At 34.3% G+C, this 23590-nt stretch overlaps 4 protein-coding genes and 1 long non-coding RNA gene across 6 annotated transcripts; 2 read left to right on the forward strand and 3 right to left on the reverse strand.

The window, feature by feature from the left end:
• Positions 1 to 3449: 3449 nt before the first annotated feature.
• Positions 3450 to 23147, forward strand: LOC111449764. The gene is made up of 3 exons (XR_002711724.1): positions 3450 to 3462; positions 17232 to 17235; positions 23041 to 23147. It is a non-coding gene; the product is annotated as an uncharacterized LOC111449764 (long non-coding RNA).
• Positions 6398 to 7851, forward strand: LOC111449763 (LOB domain-containing protein 42-like). Its single transcript, XM_023089800.1, has 2 exons — positions 6398 to 6698; positions 7267 to 7851. Exons 1-2 carry the CDS (start codon positions 6509 to 6511, stop codon positions 7740 to 7742), a joined length of 666 nt encoding a protein of 221 aa, XP_022945568.1. The 5' UTR covers positions 6398 to 6508; the 3' UTR covers positions 7743 to 7851.
• Positions 9075 to 11240, reverse strand: LOC111449761 (zinc finger protein CONSTANS-LIKE 16-like). 2 transcript variants are annotated; one of them, XM_023089798.1, is made up of 3 exons: positions 9622 to 11240; positions 9234 to 9499; positions 9075 to 9184 (listed from the first exon to the last, which is right to left on the reverse strand). In XM_023089798.1, exons 1-2 carry the CDS (start codon positions 10567 to 10569, stop codon positions 9239 to 9241), a joined length of 1209 nt encoding a protein of 402 aa, XP_022945566.1. In that variant the 5' UTR covers positions 10570 to 11240; the 3' UTR covers positions 9075 to 9184; positions 9234 to 9238. The 2 variants fall into 2 exon arrangements, with proteins under 2 accessions (XP_022945566.1, XP_022945565.1); XM_023089797.1 differs by having other exon boundaries at positions 9075 to 9499; positions 9622 to 11239.
• Positions 11495 to 14222, reverse strand: LOC111449762 (homocysteine S-methyltransferase 1). The gene is made up of 7 exons (XM_023089799.1): positions 13901 to 14222; positions 13733 to 13789; positions 13187 to 13392; positions 12975 to 13104; positions 12161 to 12364; positions 12009 to 12080; positions 11495 to 11896 (listed from the first exon to the last, which is right to left on the reverse strand). Exons 1-7 carry the CDS (start codon positions 14069 to 14071, stop codon positions 11750 to 11752), a joined length of 987 nt encoding a protein of 328 aa, XP_022945567.1. The 5' UTR covers positions 14072 to 14222; the 3' UTR covers positions 11495 to 11749.
• Positions 18262 to 20021, reverse strand: LOC111449760 (3-ketoacyl-CoA synthase 6). Its single transcript, XM_023089796.1, has one exon. The coding sequence runs from the start codon at positions 19944 to 19946 to the stop codon at positions 18456 to 18458; it is 1491 nt and encodes a 496-aa protein (XP_022945564.1). The 5' UTR covers positions 19947 to 20021; the 3' UTR covers positions 18262 to 18455.
• Positions 23148 to 23590: the final 443 nt, after the last annotated feature.

Here is a 23590-nt window from a genome sequence, read left to right on the forward strand (position 1 = left end):
GCTAGCTATGCTTAAAATCCACCCCATCTCCTCCGCATATAGGCATATTATTGGTTTATCTCTATTGGGTCCCTGATGATATATTATGATCAGACTGTGTGTAAATTCATGGTGTTCATGAGCAAAAGAGGTTTTGAAGATGATAGGAGCTTTGGGTAATGAAGCCAAATTCTGAAGATTATTATATATGTTCAAAATGTATCATTTAAGGTGGACTGTCATATACTGATTGCCAAAGGGAGAGGCTCCTTTGTTGTTAGTGGCTGGAGGAAGTATGTTGAATAAGATTTAAGCAAAGAATATTTCAGTCAGAGTATTACTTTTTGGAGTCAGTCACAGACAGCTTGTGATTTGGTTCAATATAGAGAAAACCAAGCTTGTATATAATTCCAAGTTATTAGAAAAAGAAAGAACGGAGTATATTGGAACTTTGAGTAGCTGTCAAATCAGAAGAAGTTGAATTCCCTTATTGACCAAGTCATTTGCCTTACTTTCCCAACCTCTTTCTTGCCCTAAATTTTAGAAAATACTGTCTTAAAACTTTTTTTAAAAATAATTTTTAAAAACTTTTATTCTTGATTTTTGGACTAAATCTTTAGTAATTTGTTTTAAAAATAATCTCATTGATCATTTTAAAACTAAAAAAAAGCTTTTACCATTAGTAATCTACACCATATGACTTCTCTTTTTCATTTTCTTTCTTCTCTACTTGGATCATAAATCTATCTTCTTAAATATCCTTTTTACTCTACTTTCTTTCTTCAACCTTTAGAACTACCCATTCAATCAAGGTATATATAGGTTATAGCAAGAAGAACGAACAATAATTAACTAAAAAATGTCGGAATTTATATATTTTAACAAGGTTATCTGTTAGTAATTAAAGGTAAGGTAATATGTTTAGATTTCACACATAAAAAGTAAGACACATTGAAAAATTAGGTCACAATTGTGAGGACAATCAGTGTGAGGGAGAAAAACATATGCATTGTCAAATTGCCAATGGCAATGCCATTGCCAAATTTGTAGTAATTTAGATTTTGTTGATCATTTTTTTTTTAGTTCAAATTAGTTTATTTGTTATATAATTGATTTAAGAAGTTCATGATATTTCGAAAAAAGTGCTTGATTTTGAGATTTTTGTGATATTTTATACTTTGCTGTGTTTTGTTTTGTTAATGTTGGATAAATAGGGAAAAATGAGTGTCTATATGGAAAAAAAATATTGGTATGAGTTATTTTTAAATGGATTCTTCTCGACTCTCCAACCCAAGATTTTTAAATAAATATTATGGGTGCAAATACAATTTTTTAAAATTCAAAACTATTTTTGTTAATTGTTTCTATTTATGTTCAAAAAATTGAAGATATTAACAAAACTCTCAAAAGTTCAACTATTAAGAGGGTCGGTCGAAAAAGATATTTAACTTTTTTTCTGAAAATTTAAAACATTTAGCCTTCTTTTCATGAGTGAGTGAAGGAAAATGGAGGAGTGAGAAGGCGAAAGGGCCAAAAGGAAAAAGGCAAAGGTAATAAAAGACACCGGAAGAGGATTAAAAGGTGATAAGACAGAAGAAGAGTACAAAGTGGAAATAGGAAGCAAAAGTTGCTGAACTTTAATGCCTGCATCATGCTCAGAACTCAACACAGGCTTTCTGAAATTGATAGAACGTGGCCCTTTCCTTTTACATCTTCGGAACTGCCTCATTTCTCATTCATCTTACGCCTACTCTGCTCTAAGTTTTACACCCCAGTTGGGTTGGGGAGCTCCCCAAGAACACTCCCATAAGTCATGTATTATCAAAAATCATGGAGAAAAAGAAAAAAACAAACCCCCTCTTGGCTATACCATACATGGCTTTTCTTTGGAATCTTTATCATAAAAAAATAGGCACCGACAAAGGTCGGATTCTGAATAAAACTCTACTTGTTTTGGCTATTGTTTAGTGAATAGGGAAGAAAAGGAGTCAAACCCAAGTTCCGTTACCATATTATATGAAGGTGGACCATTTCAGCCTGCTATTCCCACATCACGTGGCCCCACCGTCGTCCTTCTCTCTTTTCTCTGAGTGTCCCATTCCATTATAGCCGTCTTTTCTTTGTTCTTATATCTCACAACTAAGCTTCAAACCCCATCTGAGAGAAATACAGACAACAAAGCCATTTGGGTTTGACATTTTATTTATTCATGTCGACCCTCATACACACGGGATTTCAAACCTACTGAACTCAAGTTTCATCCAATTTCATTCCTCTTTTCTTCCAGCGATGTGTACCAGAAGAATCGCCGCTTCCTCTTCTTTTGCCATCCTAATTTTGATCCTCTGGGTGTCGCAGATTTGGGTTTTTTGTTGTTTCTCTCAAGCTAGAGCTTCAAGGATTTTCCCACCACCACCGCCGCCTCCGCCGCCGCTCCACACGACGGACAAAACAGACCACGCCAACCGCCGATATGAACTACTTCAAAAATACTTCAAGGACAGAGCCTTCCTCGATCCCCACCGCCATCATGAAGGATTCGTAGATAGTAAACGGAAAATACCCAGTTGTCCAGATCCTCTTCATAATTAGTAGGATTAATTCATTTTTCCATCCAAAATACCCCCGTTTTTCTCTTTCTTTTCTTTTTTTCTGCTCGTTCTCTGAGATTCAACGGAGAAAACCGGGGTTATTTTGGTTCTCCTCTTTGTTATATATGAAATCATAAAGTTCTCTTCTTTTCAATTCATTCCACTTCAGCAAACAATGTGTAGTAGCAGCAGTAGTGCCGACTAGTGATTTCTTCTTCCATGTTCTTTTGTTCTATTGTCTTTGACTTGAATCAAAACACCAACTTTTTAACTGCAAAAAACCAGAGGCCAGAAGAGAATTAAACTGGTGTATAATATGTCCTTTCAGTGTCCAATCTGAATGATCTGTCAGTCATTACAGAAATATCCGTTTATCACTTCGGACTTGTCTCCTTATTGGGCCTACTGGGCCTTCATCACCAGGCCCAACCCTATAAAATCAGATGCCGTTGGTTGAGAGAGGAGAAATTTTGATATGGACAAGGGTTTACTGAAATTTTAAAAATGATTTTATTGTTCTCATCAAGTCATTTAAAAAATGACCAATTGTACTCTGGGTAACTTAATCATGAGCTGAAGTCTTTTTTTAATGGATTCATGAAAAAGAGGGAAGTGCTTGAAGGGGACAAATCTAAAGTTAAAATGAGTGATATAAATAGTAGGAAGAAGTAGAATGGTGGTTGGATTTTAGTGTTTGTTTGGTTTAGGAAAGGGAGATTTGGAAATCTCTGTGGTTGTTGGTTTGTGCCATAATTTATTTGTCATACATTGGAACACCCACCGATAAGAAAAAACAAACCTAGTAATGAGTACGAACCCTCTAGTTAAAAAAGTTGATGACCTAATAATAGGGAAGAATATGACCGAACCCCGCTGCTAGTAGTAGTAAATGGTTAGGTAACAAGGTTTACATTTTTTTCAATTTTAATTTAATTTTTATTATTTTGGTGGTTTTATTGGAAAATTAGGAGGAAGGAAAAAAAAAACAGAGAAATCGAGATATGAGAATACGGCGGGTATTGCGCGGCGAAGAAGTTAAGAAACCTGCAATTTATTTATGCACTTAGCGGCCTGCTTTCTTTGTCTGCTTGCAATTTGGATTTTGGAATAAAATTGACCATTTATCTCTCTTTTTCTAAATGAAATTCAAATTTCTTCATAAAACAAAGGAAAATACCCATAGATTATTGAAAGTTGGTGAAAGAATTTATGGGTAAACAAAATCTGGTGACAACAAATATTTATAGAGAAAAATTAGTAAAAAATTTGAAGCGAACAATATAATAATTTCTTGCTAGGTGGTGAGAATTATTAGAAGTGAGTCCCATATTGACTAATTTAAGAAAATTTCGAGAATGATCATGGGTTTAGAAAGACAGAAATACATTTCTATTGGTACTAGGTCGGTTGGGGAAGCCTTTATACTCACCGTGGATGAACAGTTAGGAATTGATTATTTTAATTATAAGTTGAAGATTTAAATTTTGAAATATATATATATATATATATATAATAGCTTTATAAGCTGTCTTTTTATTTATGAGGTAGGATGGGTAGGTTTGTAAATTTAATATTTCTTTGAACTTTGAATATTAAATTTAATATTTCAATTTATATTCCAGCATATGGTAGGTGTGAGTATTATTACTATTATTCAAATTTTGATAGCTCATATATGGTTTTTTTTTTTTTCTGAAATTAAATTGAATAGCGTAATTACATATAAAGTTTGGGTATCCGGCCCATTGAAGAGTAACGGACCCTACCGGCCCATTAAGGTCTATTGGGCCATCTCCCCGACCCATTGACAGACCGCGGATCGTACCACTAGCCCATGTATGAGCTAGCGGGCCCAAAATTGATGGAACGGGCTTTGCTACCAAAATTTATGGATCCATATAGACTATTTTTCAAATTTAAAACTAATACATAAAAAACGAGGACCATTTGAGAAAACCCTAGAGGGATTTCAATTTCAATATCAAGATTAATTACAATGGATATAGAAACGTATGGTCATGATTGATAGTAATAATAATATTTTGAAGACGATTAAAAACGCGCCTCGTCTCCAAAGCTTAGGTGGTTGAATTACATTCAGAAACATGTCACGATGATTCAGACTACCAATAAAAAGTTAAACAATATGAATATTGGACCATTAATCAATGTGAGGACAACTCTAAGACTAACCTAACGTGCAAACTTGGTCTCATCTTTACTTTTAAAAAGAAAGCCATAAAATAATTGAAGTATTAGAGTAGCTTACACATATATCATGCTAGTGTCGGTTGAGCCTACAAACGTTTCTTTTCCCTATTTTGTTGACTACTCGATCTTTTAAATGATGAAACGTAAGCTTATTGCCTTGAAATATATGTGCACATAAAAATCAACCCGAGCACTATTTTCTAAGTTTAGCTTTTTTAGTAAGTTTATGGTAATTAAACAAAAAACCTATTTGATTGAAACGATAAAAAGAAGCCCTAATGGAAGTGTACATTTAGGGCATGAAACAATATACTTAAATTAGCAAATCCAAAGGGGAAAAAAGGGATTAATTATGGGTAAGAGTATCAAGTTTAATGAGACAACAAAATCCCCACATTAATCAGAGAATCAAAGTCATAAGCCCAAAAAATGGAAACCACTTAATACTTAATTAACTTCACTCATCCTCTCCCCCACACAAACCATTTGCTCCTCAGCGGTTTCTATATTCCAATGGCTGCATTATTTATCTCTTCCAACGCTTTGACTTTTTAATTTATAATATATTTTATTACGTTAAACTCATTGTATTCGTGTCACCTATAGTCAGACAACTTATGCTCAAGCCTCTGATCCCGTTTGAGAAGAAGCTTTTAGAAAACTGTTTGAGAGCTCTAGAGAAAGGAGTCAAGCCTCGATTAAGGGGAGGTTGTTTGAGAGCTCCATAAGCCTCAGGGGAGGCTTATAGTGTACTTTGTTTGAGGGGAGAATTGTTGGGAGTGAGTCCCACGTTGGCTAATCTAAGGAAAGAATATATCACCATTGGTACGAGGCCTTCTGGGGAAGCCTAAAGCAAAGTCATGAGAGCTTATGTTCAAAGTGGATAATATCATATCATTGTGGAGAGTCGTGATTCCTAACAAAAACATGGCCATAAAGATTCTTAAAGACGAGTTTGAAAGTACGAATGAGAGAAAAATTTAACAACAACGTTATATAACTATGAACAAAAGACAACACAACGACTTAGATAACATATAACTTTACAGATACCGAGAATTAGTGGCTAAATTGAAAAAACCCCTCTTTCAATTGTACCAATTCCAAACTTTAAAAGATTTTAAATTTTCAATTTGGGGTAAAAAATTTAAAAAAAAAACGTATATATAATTATTAAGGGTAAAAAGAGAGAGAAAAGGTGGTGGTAGAGAAGGAAAAGTGGCATGTTGTGGGGGCAATAGAACACATCCCCTTCCCATTAAGCTTCCTACTTCTGTGTGCCTTTCTCTTCTTCTTTGCTTTTACCACTGCATGTCCTCCACTTTTCCACCTCCTTTTCTCCTTCTCTTTCCTCCATTTCTACCTTACTTATAAAACTCTCCACCCGTTTTTCGACAACTCATGAACAACCTATTAAATACAAAATTAAAAGTTTAAGGATACACTCGAACGTACAAAATCTGTGAGTTTACGTAGCTAAAACTATGGATTCCATGACATTATTTGTATTATTTAATACAAAGTATGTATTAGGCTTCAAATTTAATGGGTTAATGTTAAATATAAGAATCAGTGCCCCACTCATTGGAGTTTGAAATTAGAAAGTAGACTGCAAATTTGCAGTTCAAAGTGAGGAAATTACCTTAATGCCCTTCGCCCTCTTTGGTTATTAAATACCCCTCTTCTCTTCTCCTAGCTCTTTCCTCACACACAAAAGTCTTGATATTATGAGAATGAGCTGCAATGGCTGCCGGATCCTTCGCAAAGGCTGCAGCCATGACTGTATTATCAGACCTTGTCTTCAATGGATCCCCTCCCCTGATTCTCAGGCCAACGCCACCATCTTTCTTGCCAAATTCTATGGCCGTGCGGGTCTCTTCAACCTCATAACCGCCGCCGCAGAACACCTCCGCCCTGGTAATTCTCACTTTATCATAATTCCTTACCTATGATATCAAATCGGGTTAGGAATCACGGATCTTCACAATAGTATGATGTTGTCCATTTTAAGCCTAAACTATAGTGACTTTGATTTGGACTTTCCCAAAAGGGCTCATCGTTTATATTCCTTAGTTATCAATCGATGATTCCTAACACGGTTTGATATTAGGAATCACGGGTTTTCACAATAGTTCGATATTGTCCACTTTAAGCATAAGCTCTCGTGGCTTGATTTGAGCTTACCCAAAAAGCCTCGTACTAATGTAGATATATTATTTACTTATAAACATCATTCCCTAAATTAGGGAACGTGGACTCTCTCCCAACAATCTTGAACCAATTTCTTAAATTTTTTGGATTAAAAAATTATATAAAACAGTTAAATTTGTTGTTTTTTTGTTTACCCTAAAAAGATTACATTATATAAAGAATTAAAAATATATTCTTTATGAACATGTATGAGGAAATTCAAAATGTTGGTATGTAAAATTTATTATTTTTATTTTTATTTTATTTAATGACATTGAAAGTTGTCTGTTTTTAGCTATTTTCAAGTCGTTGCTGTACGAGGCATGCGGCCGGATGGTGAATCCGGTCTACGGCTCCGTCGGATTGCTCTGCTCCGGCGACTGGGATAAGTGTCAGGCCGCCGTCGACGCCGTGTTGACCGGATCCATGATCGTCGAACCAGACGCGCCGCTGTCAAACACTAACCTTTCCCTTAAATGTTGCGACATTCGTCATGTTTGTAACGACACCAATTTGGCAGTTCCCGGCGAGCTTCACAAGGGCAAGACTCGAAACCGGTTCAAAAAGCCCGACCATCGAGCCAAATCCAAACCCAAACCCGGACCGGGTCATGAATTGGGAAGTGGGTCGAATGTGGAGGTGATAGAGATAGACCGAATGGCCGATGATTTGATGACGAACCGGAGGAAACCGGGTTGGGTTTTGAGAAATGGAATGTGGGTTGAGGAGGAGGATGTTGAGCTGGAGCTGACTCTTAATTCGGCTCAGTAATGGAAATTAAAAATGAAATTAAAATAATTAATTAGGAATTAGGGATGGAGTGTTGATTTCCTATGCATAAAGCAGTTATTAGTATTTACTGAGCTCTGCAATTTTCCGACTTTTTTTTTCTTTTTTATTTATGTATAAATATATTGTAAAAATAAAAAATAAAAAAATAATAAATAATAATAATAAATTCATATAATTTTAGTATACGAATTAATGAACCTTTGTCCATTTTTTGTTTATATTGTTGGAATTTTCTTCGAATTGGTCGAACCATTAGTCAAAACATTAGTCAAAAGTTTACGGGCCCGAATTAGCGATGGAATCTTTTTGGACCCAGTTTGTACTCACTATGGGCCTAAGATTTTGGGCTTGATGGGCCTGGTCCACTGCTAGGGATGAATTCATTTTGAGCCCAATAATGAGTAGGGGTTAGAGATGCTCACCGGACGGGGCGGGGATAGAGAAGACTTCTACATCCCCGCTACTTATTTCATTCTCTATTATCGCAAAAGTTTTCATTTATTTTTGTGATGATCGGATTCCCAAGAGTAATTTTTACCTGTTTATTATTTTAAATGAAAATAATTATTTTAAAGTTTTAATTTTTTAATATAATATATATATATATAGTCATAGATATATATAACAAAATTTCAAAAATTTAACTCTTAATATTACATTTAAAGTTTTAAAATTAACTAATTTATTTTTTTTAATAAAAAATTATATATATATATATATATATATATATATATATATATATATATATATATATATATATATTCCTAAAAAGTATATGCGTATATACATGTTGTATAGTATTTAGTTTAAATATTATAATTAGAGGCTCGAAATTATCTAATTATTTTTTTAATATAGTAAAAAATATATATATTATGTGATTGAAAATATATTTATATTAAACAGAGTGAAGACAGGGACGAGGAATATAATCTTGTCTTCGGGCCATTTATCTAATAAGAAAAAAATAAAAAAATATTCCTCACTCACTTCTCCATTCCCCATCTAAACGGGAATCTCCTTCACATTTGATGTGGATCCCGACCAAGCCCTAATCCTATGGGTAAAATGAACATCTCTAATTAGGGTTTAGGATAACTATTTGACCTTATTTTTCAAATGAGCAAAAATGGTTATTTATATTACCATCTCAATATTTTATTTGGACGAAAATGTCCCTAAATTAACACTAGTCTGTTAGGAGGAGAGAGGATATAATATGTTGGTATAAGTGCAAAATTCTCTGATTTAAATCTAAGACATAAGATGTTACAGTAACAGTCACCGATAATGCTTTATTAAACCGTTCTAGGAAACAAAAGAGAAGTATGATATTCCAATGAATATAATGACCTTAAACTTAGATTAAAGGCATTATTGTTTAGATTATTGGTACAAAATCAAGATTAAATTAAGAACTTGCACAAATTTGAAATAATATATATATATATGTGTGTGATGTTAATAATTAAGCATTAATTAAACAAAGGGAATGGTGGCGGCGCAAAGCAAGAGGATCTCTTCACAAACCTCCCTTTCATTCTCGGTCTCTTCTCTGCGTTCAGTTTCCGAACTTCGTATCTTATTTTCTTTGCAAATAATCTCGTCCTTCTCTTCTCTCTGTATCTCGACACTCTTGCTTCTCTTTCTCCTTCAACTCCGGCCGCCGCTTGCCGCCTGATTCCGCCGCCAACCTCCCCGTAAGCCTGATAATAATGTCCACTCTCACACATACCCTTCATAAAAACACACAAATCACTTTCAGAGACAGAGCATTTATTATACATATAACATTCTTAAACAGCAATATGAGACATTAAATTTCATAGGACATAAAGAAAAAGATGAGGCAACATACCATGTAATCCGGCCAGTAATAATCGAGGTCGACATTCGGCCGTTCACCGGATGTCCATGGTGTTCCTCTGCTCCCCCATGCTATTATCACTGCTTCACTATCCAAAGTCAATGATACTTTCTTTTTGTTTCTTGCAATCTTCGTCTCTTCTTCTACCTCGAATTCATGGTTCTTCGCCAATGCCATGACTTCCACACTCGCCTTCTCTTCCTTATCGCAGGATGGATTGTCGCTGAAGTCCATAAAGTTTAGATCAAATGGCTCCCTCATTGGATCGGTTTCAACGCCGAGCATCATCGGAGTTAATTCCTCAATCTCATCTGGTTCAATCTTAATAACTTCGCAGCTGTTGAAAGAGTTATCATCCTTCGTCGTCCAGTCGTCTTGGGAAGCCCCCAGCCCCAGTTCTTCCATGTCAAAGCACTCAGTATCAAGTGAGTTACCCAATAAACTTTCAACATCAGCTGCAAATTCAGCAGGATCCATATCGTACGAGAGATACCCATTTGAATTTTCTTTTTCCCCAACAAAACTAGCCAAATCACCAACATTTGAATCGGCTCCCAAAACAGGAACCCGATGAAGAAAGAGCTGTTCCTGATCTTCAGTTTCTTCTTTAGCATTCACCTCCGGTACCTGAGGAGATGGCTTCCTTGCCAGAGCAGCCTTTCCCATTCGAGGCGACCGTGGCTTTCTAGTGAAGCCCTGATGCCATGAGGCAGCAGAGGACTTATCTGAGGAGGGTCTGAAAGAGGCAGTTTGAAGACGAACACGCTCGTGCCTACGAGCCAAGGAATTGGCGGAGTGAACCAAAGCATCACAAGCTTGGCACAGAAAAGCATCATCGGCAGCACAGTACCACCGAGCCCGCTTGCTGATACAGCTATCGCAGGCTCTGGCAGTCTTACCACCCTCTGCTGTTTTCTCCACACTTTTCCTCGTCGTCATTGAATTCAATTAACCAGAAAGGTGAGAGAATCTGAGTTTGTATCAAAGACTCAACTTGCAGGTTTCAAATTGGACACTGTTCATAAAGCTGGAGTCTGATATTTTCTAGTTCATCTATTTTTTATAAGTATTAGGGACAAGCTATTCAAAAAGACGCCATCGAGGGGCCAAGGAAATGGCCCACAGACTGCGCTTTTCCAGTTAAATTCACAGCAGAGAAGGGTCTGGATTGGAGAGGAATTGCACTTTTGGGCACTTCTTTTATTTACAAAAGAACTTGCAGTGGGTGGGTTCACAGAAGGGCCTTATCCACATTTTCATTGGTCGAGGGATTGAAGTTCATCCAAAGGCTCGTTTTCTGATTGGCCGCGTAAATTTGTGGGGCATCCTAATTAAGACGGATGAGGAAAAGTACGAAACCAACCCATCACTCAACTTTCTACTTGTGAGAAGGGACACTTCTATTTTTGGTTCAACTAAAAGTTAAGGTTGCAGTAGGACCCCCATCCTAATTGCATTATCCATTGCCTTCTGTCTCATCCCATACTTTTTATTCTTTCCCAGAAAAAAGAAGATTTTCTCAGCCCAGCTCGACATGCCCAAATCAGTCAATCTATATATATGTGCACACTTGCAGGTATTTTATATCCAACTAAGATTGGGAATATTGGGAGAAATTCTATATCTATATCTATATATATCTATATATATATATCTATATATATATATCCTAATCCAGTAAGGCATTGGAACTCCGTCAGTTTTTATGTTTCTGCTCGTGAACATCCAAGCTCTACCACAGCATCCAAAGTTAGCATTATCCAGACTCTCTAGGATCTTTATCATTTTTTTCTAAATAAAATATAAAAATGTGCTCCCAAAATGTAATAGTTTTTTTTTCCTCAATAGTATTTGAATATTGTGATGAACAGAGAACATGCCTATTGTATTCAACAAGTCTTTCAAGTTTGATACAGTAACAATCTATAAAGTGGGTAAAAGTATGTTGAAGTACAAACAGTAACACCCCAATCTAATAGTTTATAAAATAAAGGTTAAAAATTATTGCAAAGAAAGTAGTTTGAAGGTTCTGACTAACTTGCCTCTCGCTTTAATATAATCTTTTACGTTCATTCAACAATCACATGCAGCTACAGACAGTTGACTTACTCAGCTGTCACTAATGAGGGCTTTCTTTCAAAACCTTTGATACCGCTCGGATGGTAGATGGTGTTGTTCGACAACAGCCACCAATGAATTTGGCTCCCAAATCACGCCATCTTGAACTAAGTGATTCAAATTTGTCATCACCAAAACAATTTGATGGCTGCCAAAAAAACAGAGCATTACATTAGTTATAGTCTTCTGGAAATATCACAATGTAGGCCCACAAGCCATGAAAATATCAAAGTGGGGATGGGGAAAATCATTTGACTCACCAGCCATTTCTTGGCTCTACCATCCCATACCTCGCCACTATTAGGATAAACAACTATGGGCTTGTCTGTTAACTGAAGGGAATATTATGGTGTCAAAACCAGTGAACACGAAAACAATATCAAATCACAGCTGTGAGAGATTTGGTTCCTACCTCTTTGAACTTACAAATGAGAGCTTCAATAAAATGAGGAGGTGTACAGTTTATTCCAACTGCATTTACTTTGTCACTTTTATTAATAGCCTTCAGACACTCCTCAAAGCTCTCTCCAGATGGGGCATTCTCACCATCTACAGAGCTAAAGCAGATCCAAGATGGAATTTGGACGTTTTCTTCTTCGAGCAACTCCACACAGGCCTAATTTTTTGAGTTAGATCAGAAAGGGAGGGGGGAATAGAGGTAAGTTTAGTTGGAAACATGATTACCAAGAGGAGAGAAAATAATGAAAATTGGATAATCAATTGAAACAAATGTCCTCACATGCTCACGACAGCAAAAAAAAACCATTCAACATTAGTATGTTGTGACAATCGGGACCAACTAAATGAAGTGTTGTAATTCTAGTTTGAGAATTAAATAGAATATCTGAAAGTAAAATAAGCAAATTGGAATAAGTTTTAAAACAAAGGGTTTAAACCACATTTAAATTATAAAAAGATATTCATCATAAAGAAGACAACAAATTCAGAAGTTAACGATTTGAGACCAGATCATGCAATGGAAGCCCCATTGGCGTGGCGATGCCATGCCGATTGTCAAATTGTCTTGATCCCTTGAAATGAACAACTTGTAAATTCAGACAAACGGATTTAAAAATATACTTAATTTGCTTCCTCAGATATTTTATGACTTAGATCAAACCATAAGAATATAAATTGCAGTGAAATCATCAGGACGGCATTAGAGTGAGTCTAGTATTATTAAACCACAGCTTAGATGATATAACAAGTGTTAACAACAAACAAACCTGGGCTTCAAGTTTATTGGGAATAGTCTCAAATGCAAGCAAATCTGGGCTTGCACCGACAAGAATCTGCAATCGGCGTCGATGAAAATACTTCAGCGTATCCACATCCACATCTGGTCCATAATGCCCACTGATTGGGTGGGGGTAATATATTTAGTTCGAAAGCCATACATTTACAAACTCCTTATTTCAATATTCAATGTGTCAGTCACCTGTACTCCGAGCCATCAGCAAGATAAGCACCATAGCTTCCAATGGATGCTGCAACCAAAGCCCTATTGTAATTATGCCCTGGGTTACTCTTCACAGAATCCCAGAAGCTATCCCGAGCTTCCACGGCCAATTTAACACTCCTTTCTAAGAGCAACTCCCCTTCTTCTGCTGACAGACCCTTTGATAAAAACCCTGGAATGGTGGCCTGAATAGAATAAAATGCATGACAAGAAAGAGTAAGTGAATACTGGTACATATTGTTAGTAATGCATGACAAGAAAGAGTAAGTGAATACTGCTAATACCGGTTCCATTTTGGTTCATCATTTCCCGACAGGAAAGAAATGCTAGTTTTGAACCCCCCATGCATTCTGCTAATTAGCCTTAAAATAACTAAATAACATCATCGATGTTTAAACAAACCACAGTACAACGTTTTAAAGAAAAAGGTACTGCAAAAGCCGTCATAAAGTGCATTGTACAAAACTATTCATGTTTACAGTCGATAAAACAGTAAAGAAAGCTCAATCCATTCGCAGTACAAACCTGATAAGAGGAAGAAACCAAAATATCCGATCCAGCCTCCAAATACTCCAAATGGACCTACACATGCAATCGAATCAATAATCGCCGACGAGATCGTGATGCACCAACAACAAAACAAAAAGAAGAGGAAAAAAAAAAAAAAAAAAAACAGAGACGGTAAGAGAGAACCTTCTTAATTAGGTCGGGATCTTTAACGAGGCAAACAGCACTCCAAAGTGAATCGTTAAAGACAGCACCGTGTTTCTCAAGCTGCGTGGCCAAACCTCCATCAATGACCACACAACCTCCCGCGTTCTGTATCAGATCATCCAACAATGTCGTCGCCTTCTTCATCCCCATCTTCTTCTTCTTCGTTCCTTCGATCTTCGATACGCAATTACCGCCGGCGATCAAGGAGAAACGGATTGCGCGACAAACCGAATATGGATATTGTCGCTATGTCTCTCGAGTCTGAACGTGGACGCCTTTGCTCTCAGATTCTCGCTTTCTACAACTCCTGCGCGCCAATATCCCTCCTTTGTAGCCCTCGGGGGTTGGTGGAGATTGAAACCCAAATCCAATTCCCATTTTTTTTATTTATATTGATGGGCCCAAGCCCATCCACTACGTGAATTTATCAAATTACCCTCAACATTATAAATATTCTCATATTTGCCCTTTTATATTTAATTATTTAATTATTTATTCATGTTCTTGAAAATGGATTATATTAATTTAAAAATAAATAATATTAGATGAGTTTGAACATAAATTTCATTAATTACTACCGAACACATAAGTAAAGGATTATTTTGAAATATATAATTATTGTAAGGGCAGTATTGAAAATTACTTAAAATAAAAGGGTATTTATGGTATATTTTACTTAGAGAGACCTTCCTTGTAAGTCATATCAATAAATTTTAAAATAAATATTATTAAAGTGAATGTTGCATTTGATTAATTGAATGAGTAACGAATGGGTCGTAAAGATAAATATTAAAAATACTTATAATTATTTATGATAAGTTTAATTTTTATAAATTAACAATAAAGTAATTTTTTTATATTTATATCCAGTCGTGAACGCAATATTTGATTAAAAAAAATAGCCCAACAAACAAATAAATAAATAATATATATATATATATATATTTCAAGCTTTATCTATCGGAAATTAGGGATGATTTGCATCTGATTGTCATCTCGGTTTCCAATAACACGATCCATGTGTCGTGATGTCATCTCATGTCTCAGGATGCATCGACCATCTTGGCTTGCTTGGACACATCTATTGGGAACAGACCCATGTGTTGATCATTTCATCTGGACATCCCGAACATCCATTCACTTGGGTTCTATCGAGCATCAGACTCTCCTGTATCCATGCTAAACCAATTATGGTATATGTTATGGATAGAGGATGCATAATCCAACCTCCAACACATGGATTGGGGCGCAATACCACCATACCTGTGTCGTTTGGTATTGTCTTTGAAATATCCTTTTCAAAGGAAGACGCTCGAGACGCTCACCTACACTATGACACACACATGTGCTACATAGTAATTCGTTTAGGTCTTTAACACGTAAGAGTAATGAAGAACTAACATCATGCTGTACAAAAATGGAGGAATATTAAAAGAATAAGGGAGGAGAGCAGCTACAAATAGAATTACCTAACTCACACCTACTCCCATAGAGTAAATTAGTCAAGAGTCAAAATCCCCAATTGATTGACATCAATAATAGACTAAATTATAAAAACTACCATAAAAACTTTACGGTAGTTTAAAAATAAACGTTTATATTATTTTAAAATTTGTAATATTATTCTTAAAATTTCGTAAACGTTTCAAAATTACAAGTAGAAGAGCTAAAGATGGCAGTGGGGCAAGAGAGATCAGAGCTGCATTCCCTATCTCTATTCCCGAGGAGATTCTACATCTATTTCCTTACCCCATTTACCATTTTCAAGTGTCGAGTTTGAGGAATCTTCATTTAGGGCTCAGGTCCCATCAAGAAAAATTCGTCAAAGAATCCCAGTTTGGGTAGACAAATCCTCCAAGTTCTCGACCCATCTCGAGGGAGGATCCAAAAAGAGTCCTTAGTTTGACCCCATACCACGTTGAACGGTATTAGCTATAGCAACACCTCAGTTTCATAAACAGTTGGGATTTCATATATCAGACAACTATTGGGCTGATACTATTCGAAACTTGATATTGAAACAATAAAGGTCTCGGTGTGTTGGGACGAAATAGGAAAACATGAACTATCAGGACCCGAGTTAGTCCAAGACATCTACGACCCAATAAATTTATTTTAAAAAAAAAAAAAACAGCTTCCCACAAAATAGGGCAATTCAAAGGCTGAAATTCAACAAGACAGACACCAAATACATAGCTGTCTCTTCCAGCAAAGCCATTAAATTCGCAAGCAATGTCCTTACCAATCGGTACGTGTGCCACAGCCTTGGTGGTTGAGCACTTATCATTAATTAAAAATAAAAATAAAAATAAAAAAATAAACAAATTACCTACTCCCATAAATAAATGATATAATGTGAAATAACTTGTGCCAGTTTGGCTATGAAATAAATGCATACGTTTTTATGTACCCAAAACTTTTGGAGTCCTTTACCTTTCAATTCTACCCACATTTTTTTGCATATGAAATCGACCCTAGTATGTGTCGGGTTAATAATGCATTATATCTATGATAGCAATTAGATCCGTCCATTTTGACCTTTGCCCTAGCTCCATCGGTAGTCCTAATGTTACATAGCTAAAAAGGTCCGTGATTGCTTTCACGTGTTTATTCAATGTGTATCAAAGATGGACGTAGATGTCATATCTTGATGGATTCTTGGCTTCCTAGAGTCGTATAATCTCCCTATTGCGAGAGTTATCGATGATATTGCCTGATATATACATGTCTTGATTTTCGATTTTTTGTTGTCGTATAGTTCGAGTTGTTGGATGTGAGATTCCACATCGGTTGGAGAGGACAGTGAATCATTCTTTATAAGGGTGTGTTTTAAAAACCTTCGGGGAAGCTCGAAAGGGAAAATCTAAAGAGAACAATATCTACTAGTGGTGAGCTTCGGTACAACAACGATGTTTGTTGGAGTCGTTTCTCTTATAGATGTCATATCGGTCTAATCAGTTGATTAAATGGGTCATATTAGTAGAGTAGCATATGTCATAGCCGTCAATTTGGAGGGATTGAGTCATTTCTCTCCCTCGAACTATCTTGTATATTATCTAGTTGACGAGCGGTGCTTTACCACCTTCCTCGTTCAGTGTTCCTTCATGGAATCTCTTTCCTTAATAGCGTTTTTTTATATCGATTCAAGAGCCTAATTATCTTTTTTTTTTCGTGTCTGGACCTCGGGTTGTGAGCTTTAATAACATACCTCGTTTCTCATTAAATTATGGGCCCTCCTAATTAAACATGCCCTTAATAAGCAATTTTGTAACTTTAAAAGGACTTATTTGAAAAAAAAAAAGATATGTAGTTGGGTGTTACATTAAATATTTAATCTGTTTTATGGTTGTAGAACTACATTTTGTTGCCAACTTGCCGATTGATTGGGATAGAAAGCTCACGATTTTAATTTTCGTGGAAACGTTTAAGGTCAGCCAACTTAGATGCTCGAAAATACAAAAAGTTGCTTTTTATAATTAAAGTTTTTTTTTAAAAAAATATTAATAATTTATGGGAGAAAATCAACTTAATCTCATTAGAAAATGCATTCTTAAAATACTAAACTAAATAATCGTATCCATTCCAATCCTAAACTTTTATAAAAAAAAATAAAAAAAATTAAAATTAATAAATAGTTTAAATTGGTTTATTTAATTAGGAACCGTTAAAATTTATATTCATATAATTAATAGTTTAGGGGTTTAAATGATATGATTGATATTAATTAATTTTATTTCCTAAAAATAAATATAACTTAACAATTTTGTGTTTAAAATTCGGAAAAGAAATTTTTAAAAAAAATTATCTAACACATTTTTTCTGAAATATAGATTTAAGGGTATTTTGGTAAAAATAGGCTAGATTAAGGGCATTATTCATTTTTTAATTATAGATTAAATTAAGGATATTTTTATTTTTTTTAGTTTAATGGTATATATTTAAAGATATTTTAAAAATATAATATAATTGGTTTTCAAATATTTTTAATATATATATATATATATATATATATATATATATATATTAAAAGGGCAGCTTATTAAATTAATGTGCGTAAATATCCAAATTTATAATAATTAATGTGTCATTAAAAGTGATCAAAATATAAATAAAAAAATAAATTAATTTCGTGTTCAGTCACGTGGGTGGATGTTATTAACTATAAAATATTAAACCATCCTATTTATTAATTAAATCCGGATTAGTTATTAATTAGTTATTATTATTATTATTATTAAAGCCGATAGTACTTATCTCTTTAAATAGAAATTCCTAAATATTTTTTTTAAATAAAATATTAGAAAAAATCTAAAACAAATTAATCTGCACATTACCAGAAATTCAATACAAACACAAATATTTCATATATTCAAATCCATTCGGATTCAGACGAAAAAAATTGTAAAAAAGAACAGATAAAATGAGAGTTTCATATAATTTGATACATCACAGGAAGCAAATTCGCAGATTATAGTGTTTTTTATTCCTTTTTTTCTTTTAATTTGTGTTATTTTCTTTGAGATTTCCGCCATTTTTAGAGCTTGACGACTTCAGGGATATGAACTGGGTACCTATCGATGCAGTCAACCCACGGACCATTTAACGGCGTTTTGATCGTTCTGTTACATTTCCAGACGGCGCTGTTGCATTTGAATCCACTTCCGAACGCGATTTGCCAGATTCTGTCCCCTTTCTTCATCCTTCCTTTTGATTCGATGTACGACAGTTCGTACCAGAGAGAAGACGACGACGTATTGCCCCATCGGTGGAGCGTCATTCTAGAAGCTTCCACGTGCTCCGATGACAGCTGGAGATTCTTCTGGAGTTCGTCGATAACCGCCCGACCACCGGCGTGGATGCAGAAATGCTCGAATGCCTGCTTGAAATCCGGGATGTACGGCTTCCATTTCGGGTTGAAGATTTTCCGGCCGATGAGAGTTAGAAGGAAAAGTAACTGCTCCGACGCCGGTAGAACTAGTGGTCCGATGGTTGTGATGTTGGATTTCAAAGCTTCTCCGGCTATGGCCATGAGATCTTTCGAAAGTGAAATTCCGACTTTGCCCTCTTTGTCTTGTTCCTCGAACACGCATCTAAACGCCTTGTCGTCCGCTCCTTTGTGAGTGCGTACGACATGAACTAAACGGTATTTGGAACGGCGGCGCTCAGAGCGGCGGTTGGAGAGGAGAATCGCGGCGCCGCCCATACGGAAAAGGCAATTAGGGAGAAGCATAGCTCGCTCGTTTCCTTGGTAATAATTAGGCGTAATGATTTCGGTGCTAACCACCACGGCGTTTGAATTCAGATGAACTTGAAGCAAATCGCGAGCTAAATCAATGGAAATCAGCCCGGCGCTGCAACCCATACCGGAGAGATTAAAGCTCTTGATATTACTCCGGAGTTTGTATTTATTAATCACCATAGCCGACAACGACGGCGTCGGCGAAAACAAGCTGCAATTCACGATTAAAATATCGATGTCTTTTGGCTTCAGCTCTGTTTTCTGAAACAGAGCATCCATGGCGGAGAAAATCACGAGCTCTGCTTCACCTCTGGCGGCGTCCATGGTTGGTTTAGGCGGGATGTAATGAATGGCCGGCGGCAAACAAGTCTCCTCGCCGAGGCCGGAACGTTCGAGAATCCGCATCTGAAACTCGACGCTCTTGGGGTTGTTGGGGAGGATGAGGCGGGAGTGCTCCATGAAAGTGGAGAAGGGGACTCTGCAAGTGACCGGTGGTTTGAAGCAGGCGTAGTCGACGAGGAAGATGGTTCGGGGTTTGGACATGAAGTAGACGGTGGCGGCGAAGATGATGAAGAAGGCGGAGCAGAGGATTTGGATGAGGTCAAAGTGGAGGGATGTCCAGAGGTCGAGAAGGCCGTCGGGGCCTAGCCGGAGAATCTCGACGGAGATGGCGGTGATGATGGGGATTAGCGTGAGAGTTATAATGTGGTTGACTAGGTACTGGTAGCCGAGTTTGACGTACTTGAGCTTGACGGAGGTGGAGAATTCCGGCGACATGGGAGGCATTTTGAAGAGAGGGAGAGAGAAATGGCGGTGGCGATGGAAGGAAGACGATGAGGGATATAAAGAGGAGGAGGCGGAGGAGGCAGATGAGGCGATTAAATGAAGGACTTCACGTCACTCAACGCCCACTTAACTTTTATATTTAATCTAACTTTTATACAAATAAATATTAAAAATACTTCAAATATCTCGAAAATATTTTAAAATTTCACATTGGTTGGAGACGAGAATGACAATTACTTGCAGAGATCTGAAAACTCTCTCTTGTAAAAGCGTTTTAAAATTAAGATTACGTAACAAACTAAAGCGGACAATATTTGTCAGTGTTTTGGCGTGGATTGTTACGTTAATAGAATGTCTCGTGAAGATTTCTTGAGTTTACGAGGGAAAGGAGAGAGCGACACCCAATGCATTCTTTAGATGAGTTGGGAGCTAGGGCAGCCCGCCAAATCTATTTTTCGTTCGTAGCAAAGGTCTGACGTTGTGTGTGTATATATACTTTGATTTCGTTCCCTCGTAAGACTTCGAGATAGCGTATAAGCGAAAAGAGCACCGAAAATTAAATAACCTTATATAATGACGTGAAAATGCTAATATAATTTCATAAAAATAAATAATATTGATGTAGGTTTCTATTCCCATTTTTAATAATTTTATTTGATCTGTGTAATTTTAAATGATTAATTAAATTAGTTATATTTATAAGTTTAATATGAAGCCTAAATTAATTAAAAAAAATATTCATTTTATTTAAATATACTCATAAATTTTTAAAAATTTCAATAATATCTAAAAATAAAAAAATACAAAATATTCATTACAAGTATTTTTCCGTATGTATTTTTATTAATTTAACCTAATTTAATAAATATAATTATTAAACAAAAATACATTTAAACTTTGTGGTTGATTTCAAAATTCTCAACATTCTTTTAAAAGCTGTGATATTATTTTTAAATTTTTATAAACATTTTAAAACTATATTTAAAATAAAATTTAGATATATTAGACTTTTTATTCAATATTTTGATTAATTTTGTACTGCAAAAATAGTTTTTTTTTTTTTTTTTTTTTTTAAACTAACATTGTCGCTGTATTGAAAGGCCTCTTATCTATTAATTAATTAGTTGCGGCTTATCCTAATTAATGCCTATCATCTTTTTTCCTTTTTTTTTCTGTTAGTTTTAGCCTCCATTATTAATGGCGCAACATTAATGACGTAATATTAGGGTTCATTTGAATGTTTATTAGATGCCAATACAATAATATTTTGTTTCAAAAATATATTTAATTTTTTTTTGTAGTGAACCGATTAGTATTTTGTTTCAAAAATATTCTTGAACGTCATTAATACTTTAACTTTTTAAATAGGTTCAAAAATACCCGCAAATAATATGTCTAAAAAATAAGTATAAAATTTTAAAAGTAGCATTAACACATTTTACCTTTGTAAAAAAATAAATTATTACCTTCAATATACGGACACCTCGTAGATTATATCCAAACCTTTTAATATTATTTTTGAAATTTTGTGAGTATGTTTTGAACCGTTTTTAACATTTAAAAAAAAAAAAAACTTTTTTTTGAAATTTTAAAAAAAGTTTAAGGACATTAATGAAAATTTTGAAAACTTTTTGAAAGTTAGGGTATTTTTGAAATATTTTTTAAAGTTTAAGAGTATTATTGAAAATTTTGAAAGTTCAGGTGTATTTTTAAAATAAAACGAAAAAGTTAGTATTTTTACTAAATTAGCCCCAAAAAAATTAATATTATACCAATTCAATTATCTATATTATATAAAATACTTTTTAAATTTATATTTTAAATTTCAAATAAGTTTGGATTATACCCTTCAATTTTAACAAATTCTCGTTTGAATTTTAAAATTTACTTTAAAAACTACTATTAATTTTTTTTATTAAAATAATATAAAAATTGACGTGACATCTAATAAAAAATTAGAAAGCGTACGTAGCATCATTAACGTAATTATTATTTTTTATTATTCTAAATTATGATTTATCTCTATCCTTAATTATTTCTTTTACTTCTAGAAGATTTAATAATTTTTATTTTTCTAAACAATAATAATTGTCTTAACTATAAAATAGGGCTAAAAATGATCTATTTTTTTTTAATTGGGTGACGTTAAAATATATATATATTATTTTATTTTTATTCGATATAAATAGCTTTGGTTATAGTATTTTAACTCAAACACTAATTATATTTAAGGTCGATGGTTTAAAATTAGTGAAATATATATTAAATTTTTTTTTACAAGAATATTAAAGAAATAAATTTTGCAGGGTGAATATTAAATATTTTTTAGAATAATATTTTTATTTTAAAAAAATGTGTGTCTATTGTCGTCTTCATGATAAATTTCGAGAGACATTGAAAATGCTTCGACTATAACTACTCACCAATATTAATTTTGAATATTTAATTATGAAAAAATGTTGAGTATATTTGATTAAATATTGTATGTATATAAATGGAGAAGTAGAATAATTTAATAAGCGCCTATTGATATTAAATGTAACCAAACGGATAATTATTGGTTTGGATTTAGGAAAAATAGAGAATTGTTGGTTCGGTTTGGTTCGATTTTTGTTTGAAAAATGTACTAAAAATATCAAACAAAATTGAAGTTTATAAATATATCTAAATTTCGAAGTTTATGTGATTTATTTTATTTTTAAAATATTTATTAATTTATTCAACGATATTTTCATTCAGTGTATTAAATCCGTATGTGAAATTATTTTGAATTTAAAATCTGATTGGACAAGAAAAATTAAAATTTGTATTTTTTTTTATAAAGTTTGCCTTTCAATTTTATATTTAATTGAATATTTTCTGTTGTTGTATTAATTAATTATAATTAGAACTTTATATAATTTAAAATGTATTATTTGTAGAAACTAAAAAAACAAATTGGTTAAAATTGTTTGGAAAGTTTGACTTAATAAAATGAATTTAACTAACAATAATTAATTATTTAAGAAAAATGAAGGTAAAGAAGTTTAATTTTAATTAGTTTAAATGTTTTATAATTGTATTTATTTATATACAAGTATAATAACATTGTTAGATGATGAAAGTTCCACGTCCGCTAATTTAGGAACTGATCATGGATTTGTAATCAAGGAATAGTCTCTCCATTGGTATGAATCTTTTTGGAAAACCCAAAGCAAAACATGAGAGTTTTTTCGCAAAGTGGACAATATCATACCATTATGGAGAGTCGTGTTCGTCTAACAAACATCACATATTCGATTTTTCTATATCTGACTCACATTAATTTGGTTAATAAATTATGGAGAGTCGTGTCCGCGTAACAGAAAAAAAGAAATTTATTAGTTTATCTGAGAGACTTATTTTAAAGGGTTAAAAATATATTTCATTTAACTGTGGGAATGACCGTTGGTCTTTGATGTATGTGCATAATTGGGTAATAAATTTTCCTCTGAAAGCAATATTTACAACCGTCGACAGAAGTGGACACGTGTTGAGATCACGTGTCGTACAGCCAAACAATAAACGGAAAGTTTTTAATAAAAAAAAAAGGAGGAATTCGTTTGTTGGTTAAGAAAAATTTAATACAATAGAGCTGGAAAGAGACGTGGCGTAAGATGGTTGGT

Source organism: Cucurbita moschata, unplaced genomic scaffold, assembly GCF_002738365.1.
Source record: "Cucurbita moschata cultivar Rifu unplaced genomic scaffold, Cmos_1.0 Cmo_Scf00011, whole genome shotgun sequence".
Classification (NCBI taxonomy): domain Eukaryota; kingdom Viridiplantae; phylum Streptophyta; class Magnoliopsida; order Cucurbitales; family Cucurbitaceae; genus Cucurbita; species Cucurbita moschata.